The 27376-nt window shown below is 37.5% G+C and overlaps 1 protein-coding gene across 7 annotated transcripts in view; it reads right to left on the bottom strand.

Annotated features, from left to right (window-relative positions):
- LOC5573660 (protein dead ringer) overlaps positions 1 to 27376 on the bottom strand; it is a 489443-nt gene that overhangs the window by 313940 nt on the left and 148127 nt on the right. For 6 of the 7 annotated variants that reach the window (XM_021841653.1, XM_021841652.1, XM_021841647.1 and 3 more), the window contains 2 exons: positions 13604 to 14070; positions 13073 to 13173 (listed from right to left, as the gene is read on the bottom strand). In XM_021841653.1, coding sequence (XP_021697345.1) covers positions 13073 to 13173; positions 13604 to 14070 — 568 coding nt within the window. The remainder of the gene's footprint in view (positions 1 to 13072; positions 13174 to 13603; positions 14071 to 27376) is intronic. The other variant, XM_021841651.1, reaches the window with a different exon arrangement.

The following is a 27376-nucleotide window of genomic DNA, read 5'->3' as shown; positions in this document are numbered from 1 at the left end:
AAGAGACACTCGAGAACATTGAGACGATGATGGCTCAACGCGAACAGGTAGTGGGTAATCGAACGAACGCCTGATGACGAGAGAATAAATTATCAAATGAGTAAGTGGTTGGCAGGGAGCTCGAACACTTTCTTACGCAAATTGCAATTAATCAGCTAGTTATTCAGGCAATTTGTCTTGGCGTCCTCGATTCGTTCGTTATATGTTTACAGTTTGTTGTGTGTTCGTCGCTTGGGCAAAATTTATGACGAACGCAGCGCAGCAAGGAGGGGAAAATTGATTGCCGTTTTTTTATATTCGATCAAACCACTACAAGCCATCTTCGGTCGGGAAACCAATCAGCACAAGGCAAGAGCGTAGCCAGGAGGAGCAAAATTAAACGTTACAAATAATGTTGCACAAAGTCATGAACATGATATAAACTTTTTTTTTTAAATACACCAAAAATCTTGGTATGGAAATTCACGTATTCTCGGCAATCTTAGCCAAAAGCGAACAAGAACAAGAGAATGTGTAATAAGTATTAGAAATATTCACATCAGGAAGCATTTCAGTAGTGCAAACCAACGCAAAACAAACAAGACAGACTCGTGCACAAGCTTGGTGTGAGTAAGTTCGCGACCGTCTCTCGAGAGAACATGCCAAAAGAAATAGCAAAAAGGTTCGCGAACGTTTACTCGCGAGTAATAGAACAAGGCGTGATTTATTAAGGTTTCGACAGACAAATCAATTTGACATCCATCAAGGCGACAGTAAACTACAAGTTTGTAGTCAAAAACCCTTGAAAACCAGAAATCTCGGAGGGAAAATAGTTTTTTTTTTCAAAAGCGCAATTGATTCTGAAAAGTACCGAAAACGTTCACGAATCATTTTAGCTTCGTTTACTAACGAGCACGACAGATGTGAGCAAATCATCACTCCGATGCTCGCGAGTATTTCTGTTTTTGTCCAGGTTCAGCAGACATGTTCGCCATTCCTCATCATTATTTGAAATTCCTCTGACATGAGTAATCAAATTACTTGTCTTGCTGTTTACATTTATGCGCTGCCTAATCCTCTAATGATTCACATCAACATAATGACTGCGAGATAATTTGCTATTCTATTATCGATAACCCAAATTCATTCAAGTGTTTGGATAGCAGAATAGGTACTGTGAATTTGATGTTTCAATTTTGATTGTCGAGAAAAGTCGAATGGTGCCGAAGCCATGAATTTTACCCATGGTTCTTGCGAGAAAAATATTTCTTAACGTAATCACGTCATACGGCAAGTACTTTCATGCCAAAACTAAAATGATAAATCTGTAGTGAATAAGTAATAGGTTTCGTTTATAAGTAAATTTTCAAGCTTTAACAAAATTTGGTGATTTCAAAAATTTAAATCAAGTTATAGTAATTTCATTATGTTCTTTTTGTTCTCTATGTGCTTTATATCTTCAAGTTCTATAGGTTCTTCAGGTTCTCAAGGTTCTTTAGGTTCTTTTGGTTGTTTAGGTTCTTTGGGTTCTTTTGGTTCTTTCAATTCTTTTGGTTCTCTTGGTTCTTTTGATTCTTTAGGTTTTCTAGATTTTCTGGGTTATGTAGGTTCTTGAAATTCTTTAGGTTCTCAAGGTTCTTTAGGTTCTCAAGGTTTTTTAGGTTCTTTAGGTTCTTTTGGTTTTTTTGGTACTTTTGGTTCTTTAGGTTCTTTAAGTTTTTTGGGTTCTGTAGGTTCTTTAGATTCTTTAAGTTCTTTTGGTTCTTTAGGTTCTCAAGGTTTTTAAGGTTTTTTAGGTTATTTAGGTTCTTTGGGTTCTTTAGGTTCCTTAGGTTCTTGAGGTTCTTTAGGTTATTGAAGTTCTTTAGGTTCTTTAGGTTCTCTAGGTTTTTTGGGTTTAGTAGGTTCTTTAGATTCTCTAAGTTCTTTACGTTCTTTAGGCTCTCAAGGCTCTTAAGGTTCATTAGGTTCTTTTGATTCTTATGGTGCTTTAGGTACTTAAGGTGGTCGGGGAATATTCATAGTCATCGATATGGGAACGGCTATGGGAATTTTTCAAATTATATCCAGAATCGTTTAGTGGTTTCCTCTAGTAATTCTCCTTTGAAGTTTTTCCAGGAATCCATGGGTTATACTAGGGATTCCATCTTAAATTCTTCCTGAGATTCTACCAGGAATTTTAATAATTCCTCTAGAATTTTATCCACAGATTCAACCAGAAATTCCTCCAGGAAAAATTCTTCAGGCATACCTTCAGGTGACATTATTTCAAAGATTCCTTCGAAGGTTGTTCCTCTACAAATTATTCAGAATTTCTTCCACTGATTCCCTCAAAGATCAATAAAAAAATCCTCTAGTAATTTCTTCAGTAATTCTTCAGGGCTTACTCCAAGGGTGCCTCCACGAGTTCCTACAGAGATTTCTATGACAATTTCCTCAAAGATTCTTTCAGGAATTCTTCTAGAAATTAGTTCCAATGATTCCATCACACATTACCCAGGAATCACATCACGAATTCTTTCAGATACTTCTCAAGGATTCCTCAAAAAATTCATCATTAGACATTTCCCCAAGGATTTCACTAGGACTGTTTCAATGCTTCCTCTTAGGATTCGTCCTTAAGTTCCACAAGGAGTTGCTTCATAAACTCGACCAGAAATTTCATCGGCGATTTTTTCTTTAAAAAATGTTACAGATTCCTCTAGGGATTTGGACAAAAACTTCCCGAGGATTCCCTCAGTGATTCATCCAATGCTTTCTTCAAGAATTTCACCAAAAAATCCTTCGAAGATTCATTTTAAAATTTCTTTCAGCGAAACTACAGGAATTTCTAAACAAATTCTTCAATTAATACATGAATTCCATTAGGAATTCCACAAAGAATGACCACTAGGAATTGCTCCTATCAAAAATCTTTCAGAGATTCTCCTAGTGATTTTCCTAGTAATTCCTCCACAGATTCCTTCAGAAAATTCTTGAACGATTTTTTCTACAAATTCCTTCAAAAATTCCTATAGAAATACATGCAGTGATTTACAGAAACTCTTGCAATGATTCAACTCAGAATTTCTCAAAGGATTCATCAAGAAGTTCCTCTAGGGATTCCACCAAGAATTTCTCCATGGATTTTGCCAGGAAGCCTACAGGGACAGGGACGAGAAATACTACATAAGAAGTCAATAAAGCTTCCTACACGGGTTATCATCAGGAATTCCTTTAGAGATTCCGCTTGCAATTTTTTGAGAGGTTTCCCCAAGTTATCCTCCGGTATTTTTCTAAGGAGTCTTCAATGAATTCTTTCATAAATTCCACCAGTGCTTCCTTCAAAGATTCTTCCTTGCATCTCTGAAGGGAACCTACAAGGCATCCATCCTGGGATTTCTGCAGAAAATACTTCAATAATCTACCATATTTTTTTCTTCTAAAGGAATTTATCCATCAATTCCTTCCAGTATTTCTTAAAGGATTTTTTTTCCAAGGAATTTACCAGGAATTACTTTAGAGAATTCTCAAGGAACTCCTTCAGGAATTGCTTTCAAAATTCTTCCAGAAATATAAAAGGATTTTCTTCAGGGTTTCCCGCTGAGAATTTTTCCAGTGATTTCTTTGATGATTTATCCAAAGATTTTTCTTGAAATTTTCACATGGATTTTTTCAGAAATTTTGTAAAACAATCTCCTATGTGTTTTTTTGGGGATTCAACCTGAAAACATTCAGAAAAATGTTTTGTTCAATGCTCTGAGTAAATATCAGTCAATTCCAGGGGATTTTCTGATAACCCTGAAGGAAAATTCAAGTCAAATTTCGAAATATTTTATGGTAGAACTTCTGGCGAAACACTGGTGGATTTTTCTGGTGGAAATTCTAGCGCAGTTCTAGTGATTTTGCCAGATTAAGCCCTAGAAGAACTCCTGATAAAAATTATTTAAAAAACATCTCTAGAAAAATTACTGGTAAAATAATTAGAGAAAATACAGGTAAAGCTTTGAAGGAATTACTGGTGGAAATTGTATAGGAAACTGTGTTCAAACCCAAAGGAAATTAGTTATGGGATAACTGGAGTTCATCTTACGGAGTGCTTGGAGGATTTTTTCCTGAATATTTTGGCTGAACCTTTAGAGGATTTTTTAAATTTCCGCTAAAATCACCGAAAAAATATTGATTCCCAAATTACTGGAGAAAACCTTATAAGAAATTTCTGGAGAAATCGCTGGAGGAATTCCTGAAAAACCCCAAGAAACCCTGGAGTTATTCCAAGAGAAAATCCTTGAAAAAATCCGGGGAAGGACCTTGAGGATTTCCAGGATTGATACCTTAAGTAATTCCGGAAGAAAGCCCTTGATGAATTCCACGAGGAATTTTTGAGAAATCTCAGAAGGAAATTCTTGAGCAATTCTGGTGATGTTATCCTTACAAGAAATTTCTGACAAAATCCCTGGAGGAATTCGTAATAACCCTCGAGAATCCTTGGAGATATTCCGGGAGGAATTCTTTAATGATTAATTCATAGAGGGATTTCGGGAGACTTGATTAAGGCGAAGTAGGCCGTGATTGAAATTTGTACGCATTGTTGATGATTGCTGCTAATTCATCTCACGATTTTGAATCAAAGAAAATCAGTTGGTTTTGCACTGACCAAGCTGAAAAAGTATCAGCATACTTCAAGCATGTTAGCGCGTACAGTGATACTTTTTCAAGTCAATATAAACTATTAAGACTGACTTGTTTTAATTATGAATCGTGGTTTACGGCCAACCAGCCGAGTGGAAGTTTAACAACTACCGAAAAGCTAAACATTACATATAATTTGCAATTGGGTTAGATGGACAAATTGATGTGAAGATTTGCGAAAAAGTTACACGTCTTCTCAGTGAGAATCGAACTCACGACTCCCCGATCTCTAGTTGGGGCGCGTTAACCACTACGCCATGAGAGGACTCATGAACGCAGAAGTTAACCTGAATTCGATTTCAGCTCAATAATCACGTGGTCCTCTTTCGCAAAGTGCACCTCTTTCGGAAGAATTAGATGCCCATCCAAACACAACGCTTTCTATATATATCCAATGCCTAGCCCGAGAGCGCATTGTTTTTTAGATATAGGAATAGCACACTACACTAGCCAGCAACTGCGCTGGCTGAGGTTTCTATTGTGTGGGCTTCCAATGGGTCGCGACGTTCTCAAACGACCGGTTACGGAACATGAGTCCGTTGCTCGATAAATACTTGTTTTAATTATGAATCGTGGTTTACGGCCAACCAGCCGAGTGGAAGTTTAACAACTACCGAACTGCGAAAGAGGACCACGTGATTATTGAGCTGAAATCGAATTCAGGTTAACTTCTGCGTTCATGAGTCCTCTCATGGCGTAGTGGTTAACGCGCCCCAACTAGAGATCGGGGAGTCGTGAGTTCGATTCTCACTGAGAAGACGTGTAACTTTTTCGCAAATCTTCACATCAATTTGTCCATCTAACCCAATTGCAAATTATATGTAATGTTTAGCTTTTCGGTAGTTGTTAAACTTCCACTCGGCTGGTTGGCCGTAAACCACGATTCATAATTAAAACAAGTATTTATCGAGCAACGGACTCATGTTCCGTAACCGGTCGTTTGAGAACGTCGCGACCCATTGGAAGCCCACACAATAGAAACCTCAGCCAGCGCAGTTGCTGGCTAGTGTAGTGTGCTATTCCTATATCTAAAAAACAATGCGCTCTCGGGCTAGGCATTGGATATATATAGAAAGCGTTGTGTTTGGATGGGCATCTAATTCTTCCGAAAGAGGTGCACTTTGCGAAAGAGGACCACGTGATTATTGAGCTGAAATCGAATTCAGGTTAACTTCTGCGTTCATGAGTCCTCTCATGGCGTAGTGGTTAACGCGCCCCAACTAGAGATCGGGGAGTCGTGAGTTCGATTCTCACTGAGAAGACGTGTAACTTTTTCGCAAATCTTCACATCAATTTGTCCATCTAACCCAATTGCAAATTATATGTAATGTTTAGCTTTTCGGTAGTTGTTATTAAGACTGAGTTTTATCACTTTGAAATGCAAGCTAAAAAGTCATCATTGTTGCCAAAACGAATGACGGGCTACTTAGCCTTAATTCCGGGAGGAATCCCTTATGGAATTTTGGAAGGAATCCCTTGAAGTGTTCCTGAATGAATCTCTTGAAAAATTCCCTATAGAAATCTCTGGAAGACAATTCGGGTAGAATCTCGTTATAAATTCCGGGAGAAATTCATAATAAATAGTCTGATGGAACCCAGAATAAAACCTGTAGAAAAATTCCTGATATAAACCTTATATAAAACTTCTGACGGAATCCCAGAAGGTGTTCATGATGGAATCCCATTAGGATTTCATAATGAAATCTTGGAAGTTTTTCCAATGGAATCCATGGAAGAACTTCCGATGGAATCCTTGCCGAAACTCCCAATGAAATCTATTGAAGAAGTCCTGATGAAATCCCTAAGGAAACTTTTGATGGTATTATTGGAAAAGCTTCTGATGTAATTCCTGGAGGAATTCCTGTTGGAATCATTAGAGAAACTTTTGATGGTATTCCTATAGGAATTCTAGGTAGAATCTCTGAATGAACTTCTAATGGAAACCCTGGAGGAAGTTCTGATTAAATCCGCTAACAAAACTCTTGATGGAATCCCTGGAGGAACTTGTGCTGTAATCCCTAGAAGATCTTCTAATGTAATGCCTCGAGAAACTCTTAATGGAATCTCTCAAGGAACTCCTATAGGAACTCCTTATAAAATCCCTAGAGGAACTACTGATATAATCTCGAGATAATTTCCAGGTGCAATCTTCGAAGGAAGTCCTTATTGAATCCCTAGAGAAACTTCAGAAAGAACCCCTGTAGAAATTCCAGGTGGAATCTTTGAAGGACCTCCTGATGAATTCCCAACAAGAAATCCTGTTGAAAGACTCAGGGGTACTCCTGATGGAATCCCTACAGAAACAATTGTTAGAATCTCTGGAGGAATTCCAGGTGGAATATCTTTAAAATAAATGGTAATGAAATCCCTGAAGGAACTCATGATGAAATTCCTGAAAGAACTCCTGATGTTGTTCCCAGAAAAAAATACCTAGAAAAACTTCTGATGTAATCCCTGGAGAAGTTCCAGGTGGAATCTCTGAAGAAACTTCTGATATAATCTCCAAAGCAACTCTTGATGGAATGTCCTGTAGAAATGTATGAGGAAATCAATGATAAGATTCCTGAAGGAATTCCTGATAGAATCCCTGGAGAAACTGTTTATGCAATCCCTAAAGAACATCCTGATGCATTTCCTTGAGAAACTCCTGATAAAATCTCTAGAGGAACTCCTTATGATATCCCTAGAAGAAATCCTGATGAAATTTCTTGAGGAACTCCTGGTAGAATCTCTGGAAGAATGCCGGGTGAAATCTCAGAAAAAAACTCTTGATGGAATCCCTGAACAAACTCCTGATGAAATCCCCAGAAGAACTCTGATGGAACCCCTAAAGGTACCCCTGATTAAGTCCCAGAAATTCCTATTCTGATGGATTCCTTGGAAGAACTCCTGATAGAATCCTTGGAGAAATTCAAGGAATAAAGATATTCTTGAAGGAACTCCTGATGGAATCATTGGTGGAACTCCTGATGAAATCCCTTTAGGAACTTCTGATGAAATCCCTGAGGAATTCTTGATGAAGTTCCTGATAGAATCCCTAGAGGAACTCCTTATGACATTCCTAGAGGAAATATTGATGGAATTCCTTGAAGAACTCCTGATATAATCTCTAAAGGAACTCCTGGTAGAAGCCCTTGAGGAATTCCAGGTGTAATCTCAGAAGGAACTCCTGACGGAATCCCTGGAAGAACTCCTGATGCAACCTTTATAAGCACTCCAGATGGAATCCCAAGAGGAACTCCTAATGAAATCCCGAAAAGAGCTTCTGATAGAATCCATGGAGGAATTCCAGGTGGAATCTCTGAAAAAACTTCTGATATAATCTCTAGAGGAACTCCTGATGGAATGTCCTTTTGAAATTTATGAAGAAATCCTGATGGAATCCCTGGAGAAACTGTCTATGCGATCCCTAAAAGAAATATTGATGCATTTCCTTTAGGAATTCCTAATATAATCTCTGGAAGAATTGCAGGTGGAATATTTGAAGGAACTTCTGATGGAATCTCTAGATGAACTCCTGAAAAAATCACAATGGCAACTCTCTATGAAATCTCTAGAGAAATTGCTGATAAGATTCCTGATGGCACTCCTGATAAAATCTCTGGAGGAACTCCTTATGATAGCCCTAGAAGAAATCCTGACGGAATTCTTCAAGGAATTCCTGATAAAATCACTGGAGGAACTCCTAATAGAATCTCTGGAGGAATGACAGGTAGAATCTCAGAAGTAATTTTTGATGGAATCCCTCGAGGAACTCCTGATGAAATTCCCTGAAGAACTCTTATGGAATCCCCAAAGGTACCGTAATTTCGGGTGAAATTGATCATTTTCACGGTTTTTCTAGTCTGTTTTCCATAATGTTAGCAATACCAAACAACGAAATGCAGGAAAACAAGTACGAAGGTAAGCCTCATCGACTCATGTACCGAAATTTTCTAACAAATGTCATTTTAGTGTTAACAAATATCTCTAAAATAGAAAATCAGGGGATCTCATTTCGGGGTGAAATTGATCACTTGTCAATGCCATTATTGTTAGTTTTCAAAACAACTCTACATGATAAATTTAAGCTCCCTGAATCCGAATATGCTTGTCAAAATCTTAACATTGCAATATTTATATAAATAACTAAGAGTTAAATTTCAAGAATTACGTGGAAAACGCCTAAATGTATGCAATTTCCTAAGGAAATCGATGATATCTAACAGAAATTCATTTATTTAAACTATTTGAGCTGATTGGTACGAATTTTGGTGATGAAATCTGGTTTGCGGATACATGTCAAGCATCCTCACAAGCTTTCAGGTTTATACTATGTTCAAATCATTGCTTAGAAATAGAAGTTCATAGGTGTTTGTCAAAACTTCACCGTGCATGATTTTGAAATTTTATATTATTTTCATAGTAATAAACATTCTTCAACGTTAAAAACTTCACAACACACAATTCGACAATGGTCACGACAAACTACGTTAATTTACTGCAGCTTACATTGATATTTGTGCTCCATTACGCATATATAAAATCGTGTGATACGATGATCAATTTCACCCTTCTGATCAATTACACCCGATTTTACGGTACTAAAGATATTCTTGAAGGAACTCCTGATGGAAGCATTGGAAGAAGTTTTGATGGAGTTCCTGGTGGAATCCTCACAATATCTTTTGAAGTTCTCTTGATGAAATCCCTTGAGGAACTCCTAGGGAACTTTTGGGAGGAATTTCTAAATGAATTCGTACAGGAAATTCTGGTTAAACCCCGAAAAGAACTCCTCATAGAATCCATGGATAAATTTCAGGTAGAATCTCTCTCGGGAACAACTCCTGATGGAATTCCTAAATGATTTCAAGGTGCAGTCCCTGAATGAATTCCAGGTGGAATCCCTGAAATAATTCCCTAGAAGAACATCTAATTAAATTCTTGATGGAATTCCTGGAGGAAATTCCGATGGAATCCCTAGAGGGACTCCTAACAAAAACCCGGAAGGAACTCCTGGACGAATCCTTCGTGGAATTCATGATTGAATATTTAGAAGTACTCCTGATGGGCTTCTTGCACGTACTCGGGTTCAATTCCCTGTGACTAATGATGGAATCCCTGTAGGAACTCCTGATGGTATCCTTGGAGGAAATTTGGATGTTTTGGGTTCCTGGTGGAATCCTCACAATAACTTATTAAGTTCTCTTAATGAAATCCTTGGAAGAACTTTTTAAGGAATTCCTAGAAGAACTCCTGATAAATCTCTTGAGGGACTTCTGGTGGAATCCAATGAGGAATACCTGGTGAACTATTGAAAGGATTTTCTAAAGGAATACGTACAGGAATCCCTAGTTAAATCCCGAAAGAACTCCTGATAGAATCCATGGAGGAGTTCCAGGTGGAATCTCTGAAATAATTCCTGATGGAACCTTTAGATGATTTCCAGGTGCAATCTCTGAATGAAATCCAGCTGAAATCCTTGAAGTAATTCCAGATGAAATCCCTAGAAGAACTCTTGATGGAACCCCTGGAGTAAATTTCGATGGAATCCCCTAGAGAAACGTCCGGTGGTATCCTTAGAGAAACTCCTGAGCGAATCCTTCGTGGAATTCATGATTGAATATTTAGAAGTACTCCTGATGGGCTTACTGGACGAGCTCGTATTTAATTCCCTAGAATGATTCCTGGTCCTTAGAGGAAATCCTGTTGGAATCCTTGGAGGAAGTTTTGATGGAGTTCCTGGTGGAACCCTCACAATAACTGCTGATGAAAATTTTTGATGTTTTCCTGATGAAATCCCTGGAAGAACTTTTCAAGGAATTCTAAGAAGAACTCCTAATGGAATCCCATGAGGAATTCTACAGGTGAACCTTCGGAAGGAATTTCTAAAAAAAACCATGCTGGAATTCTTTGTTCAAACATTGGAAAAAAGCTTGATTAAATTTCTAGAGGATCACCTGGTGGAATAATGAAGAAAGTACCGATGAAATTCATGAAGGAATATTGATTGAATTCTTGAAAAATTCCTGCAACTTTACCTGGAGGAATTCTGAAATTTCTGATAGGTTCCTTGTAGGAATTCCTCATTGAACTTTTGATGAAATCACAGGTACAACTTCATGTGGATTTGCTGTAGAAACAGTGAATGGTTGTGCAAAATCACTAGTGGAATACATATAAACAATAAACATAAACTCAAGAGCGCACATTTACTAAACAACCGGGGCGACGACGCAGCGTAAATTCACGCATTATGACTAGTCACCCATCTGCATCGGCCGTCGGCATGACGTCAATGTTCGGTCAAACATTCAACTCCGCCCCCACCGGTGGTGTGAGCAAAATCAAACTCGTTTGGTTTTGCCCGACTGATTTTGTCAACTGTCAAATCGGTTTCACAAACTGTCAAACTGGTTCGTCAAGCAGCATCACACACAGTCAAACATAGCACCAACATGAGCATCAACCTCAACTCAAAGTTGGTCAAACAGTCTGAGTCGTCTGTGGGCTGCATTAGGTTCTTAAGTTTTGGCTAGCGGCGCCAGATTATCCCAGAAAATGATTCAGGAATATTGTGGATGTTCTTCCAAGTATGTTTATTGAGCTTTTTCGATAATTACTACAACAATTTATCTAGATATTTTATGAAAGTTCCAATCGAGAATAAGCTCAGAAATGTCTTAAAAGAATTCACGGAGCAAGTGTCTTTCAGGAATGATTTATAACCGACAATTTGGTGTGTGTTTAGTCAGACCAGACTACATGTTCTCAAGAATTTCCTAAAATCGTTCTCCAAGAATTCTGAACAACAAAATATTTGCGTCATTTCTTTTAATATTTAAAAACAGGTACTTAATCGTTGGAACATTTGTGTCTAATTAGCAACAAAAGGATATTATAAAGACCTCAACTCATCTTTAAAATGACAAAATACCAAAAAGTCCATTCTAACTAATCATTTCTCAAAGAAGTCTTCAAGTGAGCATTTGAAGGAAATCAGAAGATTGCAAGCAGAAAGTATGTGGCAATTTTTTGCAAAACTGATCAGGTACTCTTAGGAGAAATTCTTGGAGACATACCTGAGAAATTCCTACAAATAACTATTAAAAGAATCTCTAAGGAGATCCTCGAAACTATAGAAAGAGTTCGCTGGTATGGAATCATAAGGATTGCAAAAATAATTAGAAGAAAAATTTGTTGTTGTTTTAAGTAGTCCTTTAAGCATGTTTCGAGAACTTACCTAAGGAGTTAGGAGTTTGGATTTAGTAATTATTGCATGAATTGCTGGAGAAATCCCTAAAAAAATATCTGATGAGATTCCTGGTAAACAAAATCATGCTAAATCCTTGGTTAAACTTTATTCTGTACGCATTTGAGATATCATAACAGTGTTAGTAAACTCCAATCTCAATCATTGGGGGGAGAACTCGCGAGAGCAAACTCATTTGAGATCAGCTTCACAAAACTCACGCATGGGATTTTGATGCAAAAGCATTTGCTCACGCTCATGCCGTTAAAAATAATTCAATCATGAAACCCACACGGAGAAAACGAAAAACCCATATTTTTAAACTTACTTTTGAGTTATTTTTCTCTCCCTATTCCATTCGCTCCTTCTGTTGTTGTCGGAGAGAACCGAACCTTAGTGCGTTACCTCAAATTTGAGTAAGTGGCCTAGTACTGGAATTTTAGTTATTTGATCTGTCGGTTGAATGAAAAGAACTTAGCCAGTAGGTATTTTCTCGCATGGCTGCAAATGAAAACAACTTCTACCCCAACTCAAAATTAGGTTGACGCACGAACCCTCGGAATTGAGTGGAATGAACTCACTTTTGAGTATTTCATTTTCTCCGTGCAGAGTGCATTTAAATAAGGGTGGCGTCGATGTCAAAAATGCAACAGCGGCGAACTGTCATTTCCGCATAAATCCGCGTTCAAATAGGCCTATTCACAAGACGTGCTAAATCAGCTGATCGGGAAGCTCTTTGACAATTTCTCTATGAAAATGACAGCCTCATGTTTACACCGGCCCTCCATCGATGTAAACAAATGCCTAGACAGACCTGTCACATGAAAAGGCCTATTGAGCAGGTGATCTGTCAAAATAGGAGCATGACGTCACTCTTCTTAATAGGCACTCTAATAAAACCCATTTTAAATCCGTCAAAACCCAATATTATTGTTCACATTAGAAAGTTCTGTTAAAGGGTCGGTGTCAATGATCAACGATAGTTTGGCATGAAATTGATGCACACAATTACTTTGATGTCGCTCATCTCCACGCACTTTACATACGACGAAAAAATATTCATCGTAATCCTGTCCACCATCGAGCTCCATTATGAGCGAGAATTGCTTGGACAGGTTGAGGGAAGTAGAACTGAAAAAAACTCATCCAGTCCTAGAATCGGCGGAGGCATAAAATTATAGAATCGCTTACCTGTCGGACTTGTTTGAATTGCTCTTCAAAGCTCCAACCGTTGTTCTGTTGCGAGGAATTTGACGTCTCGCTGGACGTAGACGAATTCGAACCGGGAGTTCCTAAGAAAGGAAAAACCAAATTGTTCACAATGAATCATACAATCCACAGAATTATAAGTCTGTGCAAGTCTTACACTGTACACTGTAAGACCTAATCACTAGGATGTCCCAAATTGACAAACGAACTTTTGTATGATGGGAACTCTGAGAAATGACGTTTAGTTAAATTTAACCTGATAACAAAGTCTTGATTCAAATGCTGAACGTTTTATTAAAAATGTCTAAAATACATGAAATGGCAATAATAATAGTAATTTTGACACCGTATGTTTATCACAATAATCGGAATTTTCACATATATTTCAACGGAGCAACCTCTAAACCTCATACAAAAGTTTATTTGTTACATCCATAGCTACCAGGTTGAGCCCCCAAATTTCCTGAAAAGTGTAATTTTGGGACATCTTACGATCACCCATTTCAAACTTACCGTCCTTGTTGACCACCGGAGCATTGGGCAGTGTAAACGTGTACCCGCCCCCACTATTGTTCGCACCACCCCCACTCGCACCCCCTCCGGCACTGTTTTGTCCCGCACCCCTCTGATCACCAATGCCACTAACCCCACCACCACCACCACTTCCACTACCACCCGGCCCACTCCCGAACACATTTCCGTTTCCGGCGGGATGCGGCGACTGTTGCATCGCACTAGCCCCAAAACTGGCATGCAGCGCGGCGAAATCACTCTGATCGCCCATCCCAAGTCCCACCTTCAAGTCGCGCACTTGCATCTTTAGCTTTTCCAATACGTCCCCGTGGCCAACTCCCAGTCCTGCTGCAGCAGCTGCGGCCGCCGTCAGCCCGGACAGATTCTGAACGTTCATGTTGAGCGCCGAAAGGTTCCCAAGCACTCCGAGCGGGTGGTTCGCGCCAAACTGGGACGAGTGGGTGCTGCTGGAAAAGAAAGGAGGAGAAGAGTTAGTACAGGGGATAGGCAAAATGATTGAGATAGGCAAAATATTGCCCAAATTCAAATGCTTATAACTTTATGAAAAATGAATGAAATTGGATGCATCTGGAAGCAGTCGACGGCAAATTTGGTCCAGTTTTAGGAACTTCCTTGGCCATGCATATTGGCCACTGGACACCGGAGATGTTCCGGATTTTCTGAGGTCATGTCCAAATGTCATTTTTTCTGTCGCTTGTATTTTTGTGCGGTGTAAAGTTAGATAGATGTTTGCAATTTTCCTAGAAACTAGAACTAATAGGAAGTTGAATGCCACCGGACGCATTAAGATTGGTTGGAAATCTTCAGAAATATGACCATTTCCGTAAAACTGGTTCCGGAAAGCATGGTCAGTCATGTTTGTATTTCCAATCATGTAAATATTATCCGGAGCTATATCCAAGTGGACATCAACCTTCCAAATGATGTTTCCTGCAGCGTATTCAGAACCATTAGATGCACAGACCACTCTATAGAAGGTTCCAGGTGCCCTGGGGGAAGTGGTCAATTAGGAACATATCTGGAACCATATCAATATGGGCATCAAACTTCATGATTTTCAAAGGTTATGCTTTCCGAAGCATTTCCAGCACTACCGGCTGCCATGACCACTTTATAGTAGATTCCAGGTGCCCCGGGGATGTGGATAAAAAATGAAGCTGCCGGTAGAGGGGTTAAGCATTGATCAGTGAGAACTGCAATTTTCCCAGTATTGCAGTGAATGATGCTGATACAAACCGATGCCAAACAATTCTTTCTCAAAACGGCTTTAGCATTGTACAATAACATTTTGATAAATCTTGATCTCTTTTTGGAAATAATGCAAAGAAAATGAATCTTACCGTATTCTCAGTCCGTCGTATCGTTTTCAACTCCGTCGCAATCAGTTTCCAGATTCGTCTCACATCTTACGGCTCACTGTGTGTATTTAATGGTTAAAACACAACATATCAACGCTATAGTAAAATGTTTTACTAGAATATATAGATCTACTGGCATCTCCCTCCATTCCTTCAGCATGATGGAATATACTAATTTCCTTTAAAATTCATTGTTCGTTATCAAAATTCAGCCCAAACATATGAACACAATTCCTTTTGACCGTACAATTCTGGCATTTGCTCACAGTACAGCGAAAACAACACAATCAAAGAAACCGTATTTTTACATCGAGCGTCGCGCACACATTGATGCGTAAAAGCTTTTTTTTTTCTCAGTACGACGGATTAAACTTTGTTTACATTCTCAATTATACGCGGCGGTTGAGGAAATTTCGTAAAATTTGGTGATTTAAGTATTGAAGTTTTACGGCGTGTGATTGGAATGAAATCCTTCAGTGAAGATATACGAAGGTTTTCCATAGTGAAAATAAGTGCCCGGCGAAGTAAGTCACCCACGGGGGCGGGAAGAAACTTGTGTTGGAAAGTGGTGTGGCTCAGTCGATCGCTAAGCATTTCTCTCAAATCGTGTTCGTCCATGCGATTTCGGTGAAAAAGTGCAAAGTGGATAATTGAACTGAAAGTATTTACCGAAATACAGTAGTTTTATTGCATTTTTGGTGTACAAGTGTACAAACCATAACAGCTTTCACAAAATTACACTTGGATAATGAATCTATGTTGCAGGTAAGTTTGAATATCCGCCGTAGTGGAACATTTAAAGTTTGATACGACGAATAGTAGCGCTTACGACGAAGAAGAACAAAACCCTACACGACACTGAAGAGAGTTATAGTTGAGGTCAAAATACTTTGCTTCAGGGTGCTTATCCTTTCGGTCGTCGCGCGAATTTTTGTAACGCGAGTAGTCGCGTGTTGTACTTTGTACAACACCCTTGGTTTTGCGAATATCCCAGGAGTCTGACCACCTAGAAAGATAACGTCTTCGGCAAAATTTTTCAGAAGCTTAAGGGCTATTATTATTATAGCCAAGAAATTCTAAATTTTGCCACTAGGCGGCGCTAGTGAGCAAAAAACTTTTGTTTCTCATATCTCATGATCTTGACCACTTAGAAAGATGACGTCTTCGGCAAAATTGTTCGGTAACTCATGGACTATCTTTTTTTGAGCTAGATGATTCAAAATTTTGCCACCAGGCAGCACTAGTGAGCAGAAAACATTTGTTTCGCAAATATCTCAGGAGCCTGATCACTTAGAAAGATGGTGTTTTCGGCAGAGTTGTTCAGTAGCTCAAATTCTTTCTTTGTTTAATCCTTAAAGTTCTAGATTTTACAAAATAATGATAGTCCCTGAACTTCTGAACAACTTTGCCGAAGTAAGTATAGACGTCTAAATAGTCAACAACAAAAATTTCATGCTCACTAGCGCCGCCTGTTGGCAAAATACTCTATTTTTTGGCTCAAATAATGATAGCCCTTGAGCTACTGAACTACTGAACTACATGATAGTCCTTAACTTACTAAACAACTTTGCCGAAGACGACATCCTTCTGAATGGTCAGGATCCTGAAATATCTGCAAAAATAAGGAAAACTTCCATGCCCACTAGTGCCACCTAGCGGTCAACTCAAGAACAACTTTAATAAAGACCCCAAGTTTCTATATTATCTGGATTTTAAGATATGGCGATTACAAACTGTGGTTTCCTCGAACCGTACAAAATGCGTTCATTATTATGCGACTTCCATGTACATTTGTTGATTTTACCGTATTATAAAGTGCCATACTGTAAATAAAAACTGTCGAGTATTGTTCTTAAGAAGATTCTTGAGGAATACATTTTGGTTTGGTGTTGATAGATATTTATGTTGCAAAATGATAGCATATATCTCATAACTGTTGTACAAAGTACAACAGCGCGACAGCCCGAAGGTTATGCACATAGCATCTATCAAAGCTTGATAGTCGTCAGTAAATCCATAAGTTGGAAACCCGCTGTTCCAGCAGCACTGCTCCAATGAGAGGCAGTGAACTCGCCATTTGCACATTTTTTACAAAATTGGCCATAACTCAAAAACGAAAAAAAAGTACATTTCAAAAATTTCAGCAATTAAAGCTTATGAAATTATCTTCTCAAAAATATTTTTTTGAAAAATTTCTACGAGTTGGAGCATAGTTTTTCCGGCTTTTCTTTACAAATTTTCTCAACGGTAGAAAATTTTGTGGAAAACTTTTTCCAGTTAATATTTTTTTTTATTCCTGAGAATATTTGCTTTCATTTTCATAAAAAAAACTTTGTTTCTAAGTTGCTTCGTTCTTGAGTTATGATTTTTCAAAATAAGTAGTGTCAAGTAGTGTCAGAGGAAAACAAAAAAATTCCAACTGAGTTTTCCGGGAAAATAAGCGACCCAGAATTTTTCTCAATTTTTTTTATTCATATATTGATGAGCCCTGCCTGTGGAAAAAGTTTCATGAAAATCTGAGACCCTTCGGCCCACTTTGTACGGAAATAAAAAAAAATCCCCAGCTGTTAGAGAGATTGGACAACGTGTTGATGAGATTGGTAAAAGTGAATTTATAATTTGTTGGATTGTTCAGAAATAGTTTTAAAAGCTAGAACTAAAAGTAAGTTGGGGCGAAATTTGAAGGAATGAATTATGTCACTAATATGCATTACATGAACTCGATTTCTCTTTGCCCTAGAATATTATGAGTTTAAGTGCATCCGAATGAAACTGAAGTCATTCTGACTGATATGAGTTCAACAGCGGGTAAACTTAACCTAAATTCATTTAAATAATTGCCTAATATTTTCTATTGCCTTTTGCAAGATATCCAGCTTTTTACGCTGACTATAAAACTGCGAGGGGTGAATAGATTTTGACATGTCTTGCGTACACATTTTATAGCATGATCTTAGTAGGCAATGCCTTCATAATGTTGATCGTACTGTCAATAATTTTCACTTTATTTGTTTTGGAGTTCTAATTTTCTTGTACCTATTGAAAATCAAATAAATTAAAGATTTTTTTTTTATCAGTAACTGCATTCCTTCTATACCATTCCAGGAATCAAACACCAAAGAACCTTTATCTATAAGTGGGAAAGATCAGTAAGAACCGGAACGAATTCAGTAAAAATGATGGCATATTTGATATTTGTATATTAATTTGCGCTCTATTGTTGGCTAAAATATTTGGAATGATACAAGCAAAACAGCCCAGCCGAGCTATGTACCGGGTACCCCCGTTGGTTTGACCACATTTAATCTGAACACTTTTTAATTTGTACTCCGATAATTTGCACATCGTCCAGATTAAAAATGGTTCAAACGTCATTTAGCTCATGGAACGGAGTAAAGTCAAATGGAACGTTGCAGAACGAAACGCAGAATCAAAACAAAACGGCGAAAGAGGTAATTAGAAACACGTTTCTAGGGTGACTATAGATGTTCAAACTAAAAATGAACCCCGATGGTTTGCATGAGATACCGTTCAAATTAACGGGGGTGTACGGTATTCCTAAAGGGTCGTTCAGCCCTTCCTCACTCATTCGCATTGATTTTCTCCACATAGGGAACCTTATACTACGCCTGAGAACAGCCCTTTTGGCCAGAATGATTCCATTCTGACGAGATGTCAAAAGTGTGCAAAAGTGAAATGGTCTAAGATGTTCACAAATTTGTTTACGTCTAGATCAATATGTGTTATGAACAACGCAATACATAACATGCACAATTAAATAGTAAGGGCTTACCGGGGAATTGTTCAGGTTAGGATATAGAAAAATGAGGAAAGGTTTTATAAATTGTATTGCTAACAGGACCCCCTATTATTGCGAAATCGCATATAAAAGTGCAAGATTACATTGGATCGGTCATCGGATCCCATATCATAATACGTCAATCAGATCCGGGTTCATAAAACGTCTCAGTGGACGAACCAACTTAACATTTCAAGCGCATTAGTTCGAAACAAAAATGCTGTCAGGAATTATCACGGCCTCGTTTACTTATTCATTTCAGTGAACACTGCTCAATCAGTGTTGATAGACTCACACTCAAATCTCAATCAATACGCTCTCCCGTGAGAGCAAACTCATTAGAGATGTGCTTTGCAAATCATACGCTTGAGACTTTGATGCAAAATCACTCAATCAACTCAAGCCGTAAAAAATGATTCAGTCGCAAAACCCGTCAAAACCTCGCAAAACCTGAATGTTGTTGTTCACGTTAGAAAGGATTACTATTATTCAACCAGACTACCAATAAATTATTGCCGTGTGTGAGTAAACTGTGGAAAAATGAGACAATGAGTTAAAAAAGTGAGCCAACTCTGACTGACTGCTAAGTTGCGTGATTGACAACTCACGCATGAAAAATCTCAAGCGTGAGTTATGAGAAATTGAGTTTTTCACAACACTGTGCACAATCACTCATTTTACAGGTACAATTACAACCAAAACCCTTGTAGATGATACTTGTTTTTAATTATGAATCGTGGTTTACGGCTAACCAGCCGAGTGGAAGTTTAACAACTACCGAAAAGCTAAACATTACATATAATTTGCAATTGGATTAGATGGACAAATTGATGTGAGGATTTGCGAAAAAGTTACACGTTTTCTCAGTGAGAATCGAACTCACGACTCCCCGATCTCCAGTTGGGGCCCGTTACCACTACGCCATGAGAGGACTCATGAACGCAGAAGTTAAAAGTCATGAGAACAAAAGAATTCATGGCACGTACAGAGGCTCATAAGCGTTTCTTTGACAACATAACAATAATCGAAAATCGCAAAGCTTACTGCGACCCAGCTATAAAAACTTCAGTGTGGGCAAGGAATGTCAGAAGGGGGTGATTCAAAGTTTATAGCAAGCTAACGTAAAAAGCTGGATATTTTCTTCAAACCAAAATGTTCAGAACCAGCTTTACGTTTGTTTCGTACGGAACGAGCCGTAAAAGAGTAAGACTAAAATCATTCACGCCGTTTCCAATTCGTTGCCAAACACACGCCACTTTAGATTCCCGACTTGTGTCACTCACCCGAATGTAGCCCCCAACACGACCCACCCTGCCGACGCTAGGGTTGTCGCAAAATCTCAAATAATCGATTAGTTGGTAATTTAAAAAGAAAAGACAATTTAGACCGTCTTCAGCCATAGGCTGCACAGACTGTACATAACGAACATTAGACAGCGGAGACACGGAACGACCAATGGACCAGTGAAGAATTTTTCGTTTGATGAAAAGTTTTCTCCGACTGGGGCGGGAATCGAACCCACACTCCGTAACACAATACGCCTAAACGACTGACGCCGCTAATCGCACGGCTACGAAGCCCACAATCGATTACAGTCCAACAATTTCGCTTATCGATAACGAATAATCGATCAGTATTTTTCGATTAATCTAATTAATCGACATTTTTTCTGTAAATATGAGTTTTTACTACTATAAGATACACCGGAGTAAGTTAAAACGGATGGGGCAAAATGAAATTATAAGTTTTGAATAAGATGACAACACGCAGAGAAATAACAGCTATTTAAAACAATGAATAACTTTGTTGTTCTCAATAAACTTGTTCAATTTGTTGTGATAAAAAATGCGTTGGAACAGTAATCATATTTATCAGAATAAAGCAACAATATTGTTGGATCTACTGGGTACAATTTCAAATAGATTTATTTTTGAAACAACAAAAGAAAAACTTTACGTCAAATAAAAGTTTAATTATTTCAATTTACATCACTATTATGCATGTAGCATAAAAACTGTCTTGCCATTTTGTTGCTTAGTAGAAACGGTGAATATTTCCTATACATCAAATTATATTGAAGTACATGGCGTGGTTAAATTGTTCGTACAAGAAGTTCAGGTCACAGATTTTGTAACAGTTTTGGAGTAATCAAAATATCAAGCTGAATTATTTTTGGTAAGTATTAACCATGCTTTCTAATTTTTTTTCACTAATGCATTCTTCAGTACTGCAGTCATCTCTTACACGAGATGGTGTTTTTATCCCGTCGTTTTGTCGCGAAACGGATAAAGAACATTATCAAGTTAAATGGATGTTGGTACATGTTCCAAAACTTCTACTTTCACAAAATATGAGTTGTAGATACGATTCAACGTTCAATTTTCGAAGCATTAAGTTGAGGTTTATGGCTAAGTAAATTGTTCCTCTACGTTATTCTCAGGTAAGCTTTATTTAGGTTATTTCAGAATGTTCTACCTCTGGAATATTTTTTTCACAATTCTGCATGGAGGAAAACGGCGAAGATTAATAGAATTTTTACTATTCATCTATTCGTTTTTTTTTACGATACAACCTAGCTATCCCGACACACTGCGCGTTTATGGGCATTTATACTACAAATTATAACATACAATTTCCTAACGTTACTCGTAAAGTTTATAGAATTTTTCCTCGCACGAACGCGTCGGAGTCCTGGACAAATGCATCAGTTAAAAAAATGCAAATCTGTTGACCCGTTTTTATGTCAACTCTTGACCAGGACTGCTATATGATTAGAACTTTAAAGTTCTTTCCTGAAAAAAGACACCAAACATGAACCATAAGAAAAACAAACAGAAATAAAAAAACACAAAGAGATACCTCACAGGAAATGGGGGATGAGAGATTGATTAATCATAAAATCCGACCAGGGATGTCTTGAAGAGTATTTTGAAGTTTTTTTTTGCATATCTCGTGACATTATCATTTATGCAACAAGTTGCAAAATGATGATTTTTTCAGCAAGAGTTGTACGAGGCTTGCCGAGTTGGATAAATACAACGAGTGCTGAATAAATCGAGTTTTGCAACGAGTTGCATACAACATTTTTTGCTGTTTCGAAAAATGCCGTTTCAGCTGGATGAACTCTAAAAGCACAAACAAACATTTCAAAAGAACCCATATGGGCATACAGCCATGCGTGAAACTACGCATTCAATATTTTTTAATCACGTAGGCTGTGATACTGTAGTACCGTTGAATGTCACAGATTTTTTCGCTCCCATCGGTACCATGCAGTTCTATATTCCCTATTGGAGGGAAGAACAGGTAAGACAGCACACACAGAAGCTGACTACAAATGCTGGACGATCCGATCCCACATCAGAATCGCCAGCCTGAGTCAGCACCAGATCGCACAGCGGATATAGACTCGAGTTAAGTGACTCGCCATGTAAACCAAATGGTATGTCACTTCACTCGAGTCGAGAATTGTCACCTCGCTATACGACACCGACAATTCTCACCTCACGCCAATTGTACAAGAAACTCAAGAATCTGATGCAATTGTGCTTATTCTGTGCGGCATGCAAGGCGAGATAAGTCGTTGAGATGTCGACTCGCTCCAATTTGCTTAGTCGCCTCACGTCACCCGTAGTGAGACCGACTCATCTCGACTCACACGCCGCGCCAAATAAGCACACATGGTATGAAGAGACTGGGCTATTCGGTTGACGCCTACCAAAACAGTACTGAAAAGTGCTACTTTTCAGCACCGAAAAGAGTGCTGAAAAGTAGCACTTTTCAGCACTGTTTTTTCGGTAGGAAAAGTAGGCCGTTATGTTGATCAACTTCTCAATGAAAAGTTGATTGATTTACAACGGAATTGCAAAAAATTACTTTTCGTATTACTGTATACATTTTGTCATGATTTTAACTACGAATTTCATCTGAATATAAATAAAATTTCCCAGTCATTCCTCTAAGGATGTCTCCAGATGTGTGTGTGTGTGTGTATACAATCCACCTCCCACTGACCGGCAGTGCTTTTATGGAAGAAAATTGTATGCATATATTTATTGATACCCTTCGATATCTTTATATATGCAGACAATTTTAGCCCGGGAGATAAAAGGTGATAGCTCTACTGAAATTCCAACGACCCATTTCAAGAATGGCAGTAAATACACACACATTCTGAGGTCATTTTCATTTACAGTAAGCCCCGCATAAAAACACCCAGATATCAAATGGATATACGAAATGTTTTTACACTTCCCGAATCGAAAATTAAATTTTCGACCCTGGCACGTATTTAGTTTCAAGTGGTAATAGGTGAGTAAATAATAATAAAGAATAAAGAACGATTTTACCTGGATGTAAGGCTGTTTTTTTCCGTCGCCACACTGAGCTTACCGCAAAATACTATACACTTTTTCACTGCACTACGCGCATAACATGATCGCTTCACCCGCCCCCGCAGGAGCAAGCGTCACGGTCAAAGGATCACACAAAGGATCACACACTACTAAATTAGATCGCGGATCACGCCACTTTTCTCCCCCCCCCCCACTGCACTGCGCGCGTAACAAGATTGATCCTGTCTGACCGCTTCACTCGCCCCCGCAGGAGCAAGCGTCACAGTCAAAGGATCACACACTACTCCTCTAAGGATGTCTCCAGATACACGTAAATTTTTTTTTTTTCAAAAATTAGTAGATTTTTTTTTAATAAATCCGGGGGTATAATCAAAAGAAAATTCTAAGGTAACCTTTGATAAAACTTTTGTTAATTCTAAGTAATCGTTAAAATATTCTTATAAAGATAACTGAAAGAACTTCCAATTTAATTTTCAAGAAATATCAGACAGAATCCTTGAAGAAATTCGTGCTTTTAAAAATTTGCTGTAGTATTGGTGTCGTAATTGGTGTGAAAAAAAACTTCTAGAGAATCCATGAAAAGTTTCTGTGATAAATCATTATAGAAATGTTTGAAAGATTAGCAGGAGTAATCTTTTGATAAAATGCTGGAGAAATTCCAAGAGAAATTTGTTGAAGAATTAATAGAGGAATTCCTAGATAAGCTTTGAAATGATTTGTCTATGATCCTTGGATAAATTTATGGAGCAACTCCTAGGATTGCTCTATTTTAGAAATCCAACTCAAAATAATAGAAATATTGTCATCGTAAAAATTCTTGCAAGGTTGTTCGACAAATTCCTTAACGAAATTTTTGACAGTTTATATCGTTCCTTGCTAAATCAGGCTGCACAGACCTAACGATCGCTAACATAAGGAAACAACATGAAATATACAGTAGTCCAGTGACGATTTTTTCGTTTGACGAAAAGTTTTCACCGAATGGAGCGAGAATCTAAGCATTTTTTAAAAATTGCTGAAATAATTTTGGGGAGAATTGGTAGATAAATCTCTAGCGTATTTTTTGCAAGAATCCCTATTGATCCAGTAGAAATCTTTGGAGATATCACAAGAAGAATCCCTGAAGCTTTTTCTCGAGGAATGTGAGAAGAAAATCATCTGAATGATTTTCTGAAGTTTTTTTGATTTTTTTGTAGACTTCTGGTAAACAAAGCAAATATAAAAGGGACAAACACATCATTTAAAAAAATGATTAAACCACATTTTCAACTGTAATTGTAAATAAAAATCTTAATTCTCTTGAAAATAAGTGCGCATACTAAAAGCAACAAAGTTGATCTAACAACAATGTTTCTTCAAAATACGAAATCATGACGAAAACTAGACGCACAGTAAATGGTCACATAGAACAGTACGAGGCGACCTTAACATGACATGTGTAAACATAATTTTTGAGTGTTTTTTGTTATGCACGATGAATTTTAAATTTTTTGAACGCTTCGTATTGGTATTCTAGTTTGCTTCAAATTATTTGGATAAAATATAAGATTTGTTAAATACACGGTGGATGGTAACTTTACGGTAGTTTAAAAATAGATTACTTGATACTTCTGAAAGACTCTTGACCCGTGAAAATTTTCAGGCAACACTGTTGGAGAGATCTGCAAAGAAAATCTCTAAGGAAATGTTGGACAAATTTTTGGAATTTAATCCTTAAAGAATTAATTTAAAGGTTTAAAAAAATAGAGAATATGAATTGAAACTTCTGGTAGAGCTCATCGTGAAACTCATGGAGTAAGACCTGGATATTTCCCCTTTTTCCTCAGGTGCAGAAAAACTGAATACTTTTGATGGTCCTTTGTTAAGTTTATGTATTTACAAAAAAATCACTTCATGATTTGAGGGCGATAATGGCCAATGTTTTTGAAATAATTTCAACATGAATTCCACCAGGGAGGCTACCGACAAATAATACGGAATATAGCAGGATTTCTGTTGGGGATTCCTCCCATAGTTTTACCATCATTCACTGCCGTGAATTGCAAGTCAGTCTGATCTGTAAAAAGTAGGCATTGAGAAATGGGCTGTGAAGTTTTCAAACTCGTTTTCCATACGAATATTCAAAAAATTCCAGAGAATTGGAATATGTTCCAATCATAATGAAACATTCACAACCTGCTTTTCACTACGATATTTTTCCGAGAAAAATATGAAGATAATCAAATCAAGTTACATTTTTGTGTTAGTTGTGGTGCGAAAGTCTGTAGTGGGACTGATATGCGGTTACTTTTCATTCTGGGACAATTTGACTAGCTGTTTTTTCTTATTTTTATTTTCGAACAAATGGTATTATTTCATTACTGCAGCTGAAGGAGCATTGGAAGAGATGTTGAAAACTGAACTCAATTCAATTTTGACGAAAATGCAGATGGGACTGACTTGCGATTCACGGCAGTTCATGTTTCCAAAGATTCTTCCTAAACATATTTAAATTATTTTAAGAACACTTTCAGAGATTCCTCCATGCATTTTACAAGGATTTGTTCCAGATATTTCTTCAGGGATTCTTCAAGAATTTTCTCCCAAGCTCCTTCCCGATTTTTCAGAGATTTCTCCCAGAATACCTTTCAATATTCCTCATCAATCCTTTGAGAAAAATCTTCCAAGGCTTCCTCCAGAGATTTCTCTAAAAATTTTCATTAGATTCTTCCAGAAAGAGTCCTCATGAAACCCTTCCAGAGATGCCTTCATGAATTCAGCAAGAAATTTCTTTTGGAAATATTCCAGGGATTTATCCGGAGATTATTCCAGATTTTACTTCAGAAATTCTCAGGAGATTTTTTCAGTTATTTCCTTTGGGATTTTTTCAGAAAGTCTATTAAAGATTCCCCTAGGCATTTTTTTGTCAGAGGTTTCTTAGAAATTATGTTTGGCATTAGTCGAGTCGTTTCTTTTTTGAAGCTAAAGATTTTCTTTTTCTGATTTTAAGAGGAACTCCTTTTGTGATTCCTCTGAAAATTCCTGCGAGTATTCAAATAATTCTCCCAAGGATTCCTTCATTAATTGTTCCAGTAGAACTTTTAAAGATAACTTAAAGGCATCCTTCTTAATTTTTGTCAGAGATAGCTGCAGGTATTTTGTTTGAAATTTCGCTAGGGATTCCTTCAAGAATTTTTTTAAAAATTTGTTTTGGGATTTCTCCTACCATTGCTTCACAAATATCACTATATTTTTATGCTGTCATCCATTACATTGATTATTTGGAAAATTCTTCCTGGAGTTGTCATTTTTTTTTTCCTTCGAAATTTCTCTAGTGTTTTCTCCGGGGTTTTCTTCAAGAAACACAAAACTATGCAGTGGGACTGTAATGAGATTACATTTCATTATGGGAAAATTTGACTTTGTGTTTTTTTTACCGATCAAATTATTTAGTCTCGTGAGTGTAGCTGAAAGATCATAGATAAACTCAAATTTGACAAAAATGCAAATGTCACTCACTTGCGATTCATTATTATTATTATTTCATTTATTAAATTTATGTAACTTGAGACATTCATTCACGGCAGTATAGGACTGTGTTTATAGAATAAAAAATATCGCACGGATGATCTTGAAAAACGAAAATTTGGGGTTAATGCACAGAGAATTGGGTTGTTTAGTGATGAAAAATTCACAGTTTTTTGTAGCTTGATCGTCGAAAGAGCACTTTTTTCTAAGTGTAACACGATTTAATTGCGCTTTAATATCTGAATTTTGATATAGTAAATGATTAAAAGAGATGTCATTCCGTCGACTCAATGACATTTCAATTTATATAATGACAGCTCGTCCCGAAGTAAAACTTTCCGAGGAGTGATTCAAACGCGATTTCCATACTAAATTCAAACTTGTTTTAAAAATAGTTCCAGGGCACGGAAAATTATGAAACTTTTGATTCTGGCTCAGTTTTTAACGTAGAATCAGAATATGTAAAAAACAGGATACCCCTAAACAAGCCAATTGTCAAAATGAATAACAGCGAGATCTAAGAGCATGTTCGTGGTTTTATGATTGTCTGTGCGATTTTTTTTGTTTACAGCACAGTGTTTTACAGAAAAACATCACCGTAGTTTGAATTGGACATTTTTTTTTTGTCAAAAATCGAAAAATAATCGACGTCAGTTAATCGATTATCTTGATTATTGAGTGAACCAGGTATCGATGAAAAATTAATCGATTAGTGAGTCGATTAATCGATTAA

Source organism: Aedes aegypti, chromosome 2 (assembly GCF_002204515.2).
Source record: "Aedes aegypti strain LVP_AGWG chromosome 2, AaegL5.0 Primary Assembly, whole genome shotgun sequence".
Taxonomy (NCBI): domain Eukaryota; kingdom Metazoa; phylum Arthropoda; class Insecta; order Diptera; family Culicidae; genus Aedes; species Aedes aegypti.
The sequence above is the reverse complement of the archived record's forward strand: the minus strand, read 5'-3'. Positions and strand labels throughout refer to the sequence as shown.